This window comes from Emericellopsis cladophorae (assembly GCF_022114955.1).
Source record: "Emericellopsis cladophorae strain MUM 19.33 chromosome Unknown NODE_85_length_69342_cov_113_842460, whole genome shotgun sequence".
NCBI lineage: Eukaryota > Fungi > Ascomycota > Sordariomycetes > Hypocreales > Bionectriaceae > Emericellopsis > Emericellopsis cladophorae.
The window spans coordinates 60,084-69,342 of NW_026251010.1; the positions used below are offsets into that span (position 1 = coordinate 60,084).

The 9,259-nt window shown below is 53.8% G+C and overlaps 1 protein-coding gene across 1 annotated transcript; it reads left to right on the top strand.

Annotated features, from left to right (window-relative positions):
- Positions 1-1,500: 1,500 nt before the first annotated feature.
- Positions 1,501-5,550, top strand: J7T54_005827 (uncharacterized protein; the record flags this gene model as incomplete). Its single annotated transcript, XM_051510199.1, has 4 exons — positions 1,501-2,075; positions 2,241-2,686; positions 2,745-2,795; positions 2,936-5,550. 4 exons carry the CDS (start codon positions 1,501-1,503, stop codon positions 5,548-5,550), a joined length of 3,687 nt encoding a protein of 1,228 aa, XP_051358896.1.
- Positions 5,551-9,259: the final 3,709 nt, after the last annotated feature.

Sequence of the window (9,259 nt, forward strand, 5' to 3'; positions counted from 1 at the left end):
TGGTCGTTCTGAGGCGAAACAGGAGTTTGATACAGTCAGGCGTTCTCAAGGATTGCGATACGTGCGCCTGCACTTTCTTAAGTTAACGAGGAGCAGGGATGTGAGCCACCCCCTTCCACACGCCACCCCTGACCCTTGCGCTTCAGGTGCGACGGAGACTAACAATTTCTTTGCACCTTCTAACAACTGATCAACGCTCAAGGATACGCCCGTTTTATGGACGGTCATGTGATATTAAGGTATAGTGGATCGTCGCAACGTGGATCACAACACTCCAAAAACGGAGATCGTGGGCGTCTATTCTGGATGCCTATTCTTCCACTTCAAGCTGCCAGCATCCTGACAGCAAAGAATCCTGAGGGGCTGATTAGTAGTTGGGTCGGTGACGACCAGCGAATACCGGCTGTTGTATGTGTTTGGCCTTCTTTTTTGTTTTGCACTTGCAAATTGGGGGCATGTTCACAATCTTTAGCAAAGACCTCAACTGCCTCATACGACTATACCTAGTAGAAAGCACGGGACGCCGTCCAGTCCTTCTATTCCGTGCAATGCCTTGCAACGCCGGAGGTTGATTTTTCTAAGTTCAGAACGCGCGACGACTAACAATAGGTGTCATCGAACTTGTGCATGAAGCGAACCCCACACATCCGTGTCTTCTATTTTCGTCGTTTGTTTTAAATCTAAGTTACTCAGTTTGAAATGGTACACTATGACGTTTTACGACCAATGCTCACTACTTCTACCCCATCCCCTCTACGTATTAACTTTGAATCAATATAAGCGCGAATTGGATATTGATACTAGGACCACCCAATTGGGACCGTCGACCTCATTACATGGATTTCGGCTCATCGCAGGAGACGAGGTGGCTGGTGCTGCACTTAGCTACGAGTTCTAGCCCCGCGCGTCCGCAAAATTACACAGTGTGTTTCGAGTGAGTGGACGCCGTCTACACAACGTTCGGCCCGCTCGCTAGTGCGGACGGCATTATCCGCAGGATGTTGTCCTGATGTGACTTTAAGACCGCATGCCATGAGCCGTGTCTTGCATTTTGTCGTCTATCAGCACTGCGTGTCGTAGTCCCTCGACAATTAAGTAGGTCATGGCGCTCTGTGGCCGTCCGAAAAGCAGCCAGTCTATTGTGCCCATGACAGGAATGTGATCCGTCCGTTCCATGGTCTTCCGCCTTGAATCATGGCAACCGCAAAGTCGTCTCCGCGCCTGGTGTCCTCGCCATCTGTGTCAGCTTGGAGCATAAATTCGACAGCCTCGTTGGCTGGCGGCGACGAAAATCACGTGTGGTTGGCTGAGCCGGCCGCTCAGCTACTATCAGCGCATGACCGACCAGGCTTCACCTGCGTCAACTTACGTTGCTGCACCCCTCTCTCATTGCTCATATCGAAAATGGACGCGCCAGCGCTTTCGGCCTGATCGCTAGCATAACACTCTCGTCTCATACAGAGCACCTCGACCAAGCACAGCGACACCTGCTGTCGCACCATGCAGACCGGACTGCCCCGATGCCCCGCTCGCCGCGACGACTTCGAGGTCGCCATCATCTGCGCGCTGACGTGCGAGCGCAATGCCGTCGAGGCTGCATTCGACAAGTTCTGGGACGAAGACGGCGATCGATACGGCCGTGCCAATGGCGACCCTAACCACTACATCACTGGCCGCATGGGAGCCTACAACATCGTCCTGGCTCAGTTGCCACACATGGGCAATTCAAACGCTGCGAGTGCCGCTGCAAGCATGCGGTCGAGCTACGTTAACATTCGACTCGCACTCGTCGTTGGCGTGTGTGGCGGTATGCCTCATAATGCGAATGGCCATAGTGTCTTTTTAGGCGACGTTATTATCAGCAAGAGCGTGGTGCAGTACGACTTCGGCAGGCAGCACCACAATAAGTTTGTGCGCAAGGACAGCGTCGAAGATAACCTCGGTCGGGCGAATAAAGATATCCGAAATCTAGTAGCAGTCTTCGAATCAGACCGTGGGCTCGACTGGGTGGAGGAACGATCCGCACAACTCCTACAGAAATTACAGCAAAACCTGCCCCGAAAGCGGTCCGGGAAGTACGACTGCCCTAGAGCCGCTCAAGACAGGCTCTTCAAGTCGGATTACCGACATAAGCATCAGAACAAACTAGACTGCATCTGCCAAAGCTGCCTCGGAGACTTAGATCCTGTCTGTCCGGAGGCGCTTAAGTCGTCGTGCGCTGATCTCGGTTGTGATCACAGCTGCCTAGAGCCTAGGGCCCCACGCTTCACACAATCCCCTGCCGCCCATATAGGGGTCGTCGCCTCGGGTAACTTAGTCCTTAGGTCGGCTACCCATCGGAACAAAATCTTCCAGGAGACCAAGGCGATCGCGTTTGAGATGGAGGGAGCGGGCGTTTGGGATGAGGTTCCCTGCATCGTGATCAAAGGGGTGTGCGACTACGCGGACAGCCACAAGCATAAGGGCTGGCAGGATTATGCGGCAGCCACGGCCGCTTCCGTCGCTAAAGCCGTCCTTGAGCGCTATCTACAAACAGACAAAGCCGTTCAGCTATCATCCTACCAAGGCGGATTACACATCGCCCATCACGGATCTAGCCCACAAAATATCCATGCTAGCAGCGGCACACAGAACAACAATACCAACGCAGGTCAACAGAGTTTCCTCGGCACAGCCAATGTTGCTAGTGAGTTCCGAGCTCTCTTATACAACTGGATAATCAGTAATGTTAATATATTGAACAGCTCAAGAAGAAACTACCGGTAGGAAAACTATCCACCAGGACAGGAGGGAAGGTATGTCATAGCACCAACCACATTCTCGACTACACAGCGTGTATACATATAGCTGTACTTACTTTAACGTTTCCGGGGACTCATAAATATCGTCCTTCCCATGACGGTGTCTGTGATCATGTCTTTCTGACGCCGTCCAGATTGTCTGCACTCGCTGGCCTATGCCCAACTCGGCGCCCGCCGGCACGAAATCGAGCCGGCTCTCGCTGGCACCTGCGACTGGCTCTTCGCCACCCCCGAGTTCCGCGAGTGGTGCCGCCGCGACCGCCTCGCCGACCACCACGGCGTGCTCTGGCTCAAGGGCAAGCCCGGCGCCGGCAAGTCCACGCTAATGAAGCATGCCCTCCACTACTGCCAGCACCACTTCCCCGACCACTTGATCGCCGCGTACTTCTTCCATGCGCGGGGCGACGCGCTTGAGAAGTCGCCCCTAGGTATGCTCCGGTCGATCATCTACGAGCTTGTCAAGCACGACGACACCGTCTGCAGACTCTTTGTGCCGCGCTACGATGATAAGAAGCGCCTGAGCGGAGGCGAGACAAAGGCGGGAGACCGTATTACGGGACTTAAAAGGCTATTTGATTGGTCATTTTCCGAGCTCCGCGACTTTCTTATTGAGGTGATCAGATGGCAAGGGACGCAAAACGGAGGAGCGGTAAGGCGGCCGTTACTCTTGCTAGTCGATGCCCTTGATGAGTGCTCTGACGATGGCGTTCGTACTGTCGTGAAAATGCTCGAGACGCTGAGTGGCTGCGCCGCGCAGGCGAACGTCACGCTCCGGGTCTGTCTGTCGAGCCGTCACTACCCTACAATCACAATACAGAAGCACCTACCGCTCTACGTGGATAACGCAGACGGGCATAGCCAGGACATTGCCGCCTATATCAGCGATACGCTTGCAGGAGACATCGCGGAACTTCAGGCTGAGGTTCAGCGTAGGGCAGATGGCGTCTTCCTATGGGTGATGCTAGTGGTTGAGCAACTTAACATAGCGTATGACGATGGTGATATCGAGGCAATGTGGACGACCCTTCAGTCTGTGCCAGATAATATCGAGAAGATTTTCGAGGCTCTAGTGGGCCGGGAAGGGGGAAAGCGAGAGGAGACAGTGCTGGCGCTACAGTGGGTATTGTTGAGCCAGCGGCCACTCTTCCTCGACGAGCTCTACCATGCTATAACATGGGCTACAGGCAAAAAGCAGGCGGCGATACAGCAACGGCCGACGTTGGATGATATGCGTCGACGTATTATTTCAGCCTCGCGAGGCCTTATTGAAGTGCGAAAGCCGAATAGTGAAGATTTAAGGAGCGACGATGAGCAGCGATTTCAGGTCCAGTTCATCCACCTATCCGTCAACGACTTCCTCTTCCGCCAGGGCCGGCTCGGCCAGCTCGACCCGACTCTCGGTCCCGACCCCGTCAGCGCGACTCATGGCCGGATTTGGGCTATCTGCTGGCGCTACATGGAGCAATATATTGCACGGGATCACAACGATCCACTCCAACGACGGCCAAGCGCAGAGTCGGTCACCAAGATCCAGCATGACTACCCGTTTCTCGGCTATACCACCCGTTATATCTTTGCCCATGCGGACAAGGCAGTGGCACGTCCTATCAATATAGGAGGTGCAGGAGACGCGGGGCTGGCGGCCAGAGCGGATTTGCAAGAGGCATTGGTCTCATGGCTCGAGAAGCAGGCGACGGGGCTCGAATGGTGGGTGGGGTTCGTCCGGGCTACTGCGGGCGACTATGAGACGAGGGAGAACGTGGATGCAGACCTTCTCTATATCTTGTCTTTCGGAGGCTATAGCAATCTGTCGCGGATTGTGCTAGCGACGGAGCAGCTTCGGAGCAAGACTGATCTTAACGCCCAGGTCCAGGTCGGCTACTACGGGACGGCGCTCTGTGCGGCGGCGTGGAGTGGCGACACAGAAACGGTACAGACCCTGCTGGCGGCCGGGGCCGATGTGCATCTCCAGGCCCAGGTCGGCCACTACGGGACGGCGCTCTGTGCGGCGGCGGCGGAAGGGGAGATAGAGACGGTACAGGCCCTGATCGCGGCCGGGGCCGATGTGCATCTCCAGGCCCAGGTCGGCTACTCCGGGACGGCACTCTGTGCGGCGGCGGCAAGAGGATCGACAGAGACGGTACAGACCCTGCTGGCGGCCGGGGCCGATGTGCATCTCCAGGCCCAGGTCGGCTACTACGGGACGGCACTCTGTGCGGCGGCGGCGAGAGGATCGACAGAGACGGTACAGACCCTGCTGGCGGCCGGGGCCGATGTGCATCTCCAGGCCCAGGTCGGCTACTCCGGGACGGCGCTCTGTGCGGCGGCGGCGGGAGGATCGAAAAAGATAGTACGAATCCTGCTGGCGGCCGGGGCCGATGTGCATCTCCAGGCCCAGGTCGGCGACTACGGGACGGCGCTCTGTGCGGCGGCGGCGAGTGGCGACACAGAAACGGTACAGACCCTGCTGGCGGCCGGGGCCGATGTAAATCTCCAGGTCCAGGTCGGCTACTCCGGGACGGCACTCTGTGCGGCGGCGGCAAGAGGATCGACAGAGACGGTACAGACCCTGCTAGCGGCCGGGGCCGATGTGCATCTCCAGGCCCAGGTCGGCGATTATGGGACGGCGCTCTGTGCGGCGCAGAAGATCGGGCATCGCGACATCGAGCAGCTGCTACTTGAGGCCAGAGCTCGTGCCTATAGCCCGAGTCTAGCCTGGACGAATACGCCGAGAGAGCTGAGGCCCTAGCTACCGCCTCCGCGCAGACTGCGGCGCCCGCCTTCGTGACGGGCAGGATGTGGAGGCACTTTGGGCTATCGGTAGTAGCTGCCCTTCTTCTCTGTTATATTTATTTTCCTTCTTTGCGGATAGTGGGTTGTAGGGGTCGACATAAATCTATATGAATCTACAAGACCTTGATTCCCTAGCGCTTGAAGCTGCAGTCGGACTAGCAGCTAGTCCGGCGAGTGATGTCTCGCATGTTGTATATTTTGACTTACGCTTGGAGGAGGCCCTTTCCCGAATCCTATCGAGGTTGCCACTCCGGCAGATTTAATGAGCTATGTTATCCACAGTCTTGGGGAAGATATGCTACATGATTGGCAAAGTAGTGTCCTATGAGACTCTCAGGGACAGCGGACAAAGGATTTCAGTGAGGGGCGGCCACATGAGCAGTGGTGGTTCGGTGAAGACCGGTCCTTGCGAGCTGCGGTTTTCAGCATATGTGATGAGCAGAAGGACCGAATTGTCCAGACCGGCGCTCTGAAGCCGGGCTGGAATCGCCTTGAGCACGAGCACTAACCTTTCCCCTCCCATTTTTGGGATAGAGTATGGAAACCAAGGGCCGTCAAGGTAGACAATGTCTATCTATCCGGATATAACGACGGGTGGGATGCGTTGCGTGAAGCACTACCGAAAATGCCAGAACACGAAGCTGCTCTACTCTACGATCTCTAATCAGAGATATGCGTCTACGACCTAGCAACCTGTCTCGTAGCGAGGGAGATGCTTGATCATTTTTGATTCAATCTCGACGACGAAGACTGAAACAGAACGTGTTTGAGATGAGGAATTACTTTGCTGATTAAGTCGATAGTTGATAATAACTTTTTTGAGAAAAGTGGCCTTTGGGGAAACTCAAGTTCTGGAAGCGATTGGGACCTTTTCAAGGTCATGCTAATAGGCCGAGCATAGCTTGAAAGCGTCTGGCTTATGTCGGCGTGGCTACTCGAGACATATGGCTACGTTCGACATGCGTGTATCAATCCAGACAGCAATCGGCCTCTCGTAGACGGGATGAGACAGCGGTATACGTCGGCCTCGACCATGACATATACCTGGATCGTCTAGTGTTTCATTTAGTGGATTATGAAAGCATAACCCTCTAAGGCGTCACTCTATAATTTCCCCTTCATAGCTCACAGATCTGTGTTTGCACCACAACAGGGATTTACCTTCATTCAGGGGCAACGCTCCTTTCCTGAGGGGCACCACCCTCATTTTCGGGATCATTACCTCCTGGTTCAGGGTCATTATCCCCCATTCATATAGAATCACAGTCTTCTGCGTCGCACGCGCTCAGACAGGCACAGCGTTCGTTACTGATCGCTAAACCCTCCTGCAGAATCAAGCCCTTCTACATCACACTCGGCTACAGCGGAGAACCCTTCTGTAACCTCTGGCTCAGTGCACCACTCATTTCAACCCACTGCGATTCGGGAGACTATTGCGCTGATTGTGCACCGCATAGAGGGCTCGCACACTGTCAACTAAAAGGTCCAGAAGAAAGACCCTCGACCGCATGCGCTGACAGTGCCTTCCTCCCCCGTCACCATTCACTCACAGAAGCTCTTCACGCTGATCATGTAATTGCATAAAGGATTTGTTAACTATGAATTGAGAGATTCAGAGCAAAGTCCCTTGGTCACATGCAATAGCAGCGCCTTCTTCCTCTATTGCAATACCATCATAGCTCAACCAAATAACCGCTGGCCAACGCTTCACAGCTTCAACCACAAGCTGCACTGGCTACAACAGCACACACACACACACACAGACTACTACATGGGGCTGTCACCCTCTATAGCGCCCCACGTCAGGGGACTTGGCTAATCTAATATACGCTGTCTCGCCACTCCTATGTTCGTCACAAGACTTGCCAGTCTCTGTTGCAGTTGACTCAGAAGGTCTCAACCGAATGTAGGCCATTCCATATCTTTGCGCAGCCAATCACAACGCTATGTGGAACAACAACGTTAATCAGACGAATGTTCAGGAGCCTAGGCCGCTGGCTTCGGCCCTTCTATGAGCTTTGCGCCGTTGATTCATCTGTTCGTGCGCCAGACTGGGCTAAGTGGCCCATGTCCGAATTCGCATAAGTTCATCTAGGTGGAGATTCGACCAAATTGACTTATAGCTACACAACCGCGCTCGCAATTTATCAACATTCTAATTGACCGCAGCCACAGAGGGGTGTTGAATACAGGGTAACCACAGCAACGGCTGCAAGGTAATCATGTAGGGCAATCACTAACGTAAACCACATGCGAGTGGCCCACCCAAGCGAGTGGCCCACCTCCATCACCCATCGCGTACGAAAAGGTTGATCAAGAACAATACAACAAATTAAATTATGCATACAATAAATAGATTGATAGCGTAAGGCTTTACATATCTTCTGGACAACTTCGCACGTTATGACCTGCTTTGGCGCATCTACTACAGCGTGCAGGCTTCGGACTGCCTGGTGGTTGAGGGCGCCTCTTCGTGCGCTTTGCTTCCTGAATCTGTTCATTAACCTTCTTTTGATCAATAAGATCTTTCCCATCTTGCATAGTTAGTGTGCCTCTATGCTGGAGATAGCTTCTTTTGACCCCTCGGCGCTTACTTAATGCCTCATTTGTTGTACGCAGTGACGTGTTCTCTGCTTGTAAGAGGACTACCTGATGCATCACTGCTGTAGCCCCCTTCGTTAGTTGATCCAAGGCATCAAGCATAGGCGTTGGAGAGCTATTCTGATGGATAGAGATCTGAGTCTTGATATGTTCCGACTGCGCGCTAGCCTCGTGCGCGTTTTGCGGCGTCTTGAAGATCCAAGGGTGGGTAGTCTCAAGCAGATCTATAGGAGGAGTTGGCGTACGAAGCTTCATATCAAGCTTCGAAAGAACCCTTTCTGGGTCGTGCGGTGCAAGCCCTGTGCCTTCAAATCCTCCCTGGATGTTCTTTTCGGTAAAGGTGTGGAAGAGGGCCGTACGAAATGCGCGAAGGAAGTCGACCTTTGAGATATGCGTAATATGAGCGCGTATTAGATCTTTAACTTGTCGCCCGTACGCTTGTTTGAGTGGCCCAAAGCAGCCAACATCGAGGGGTTGAAGAATATGGGAAGAATGAGCCGGCATGCAGACCGTAATAATCTTCTTCTCCTGGCAAAATAGCTCGAAGTTGGTTGAATGGTGACTTTCATGGCCATCGAGGATAAGCATTCGATATACGCCTTTCGTACGAGAGCTTGTATGGTAATCAAAATGCTTGATCCACTCGAGGCCAATCTCATTAGTTGTCCAGCCGTTATCAGTCGTAGCGATGACCCAATCGGCCGGAAGGTCGGTCCCTTCGTACCAAGTTGATAGATGATACTTTGCCGCGAGGATGATAAAGGGAGGGATAGCCCAGCCGCGCGTATTGACGCCTTGGATAACAGTTGCCCATTCCCTATTTCCGGGCTGGGATAGTCTGGCCTTGGTACGACCTTCTGAGGTCGTGACAACCATACCCGCGAAGATAATACCCATCATAAAGCCAGTTTCGTCGAAGTTATAGATATCGTCATCTAGGATCCCGTACTTGGCCTGTATATTCCGTACAAGCGTGAACCAGCCCTTAATAAGTCTCGGATCTTCGCATTTAGCCCGCTGGTGGTCATATCTACGAACCCAGCGCGTGCGAAGTTCTTGGTGGC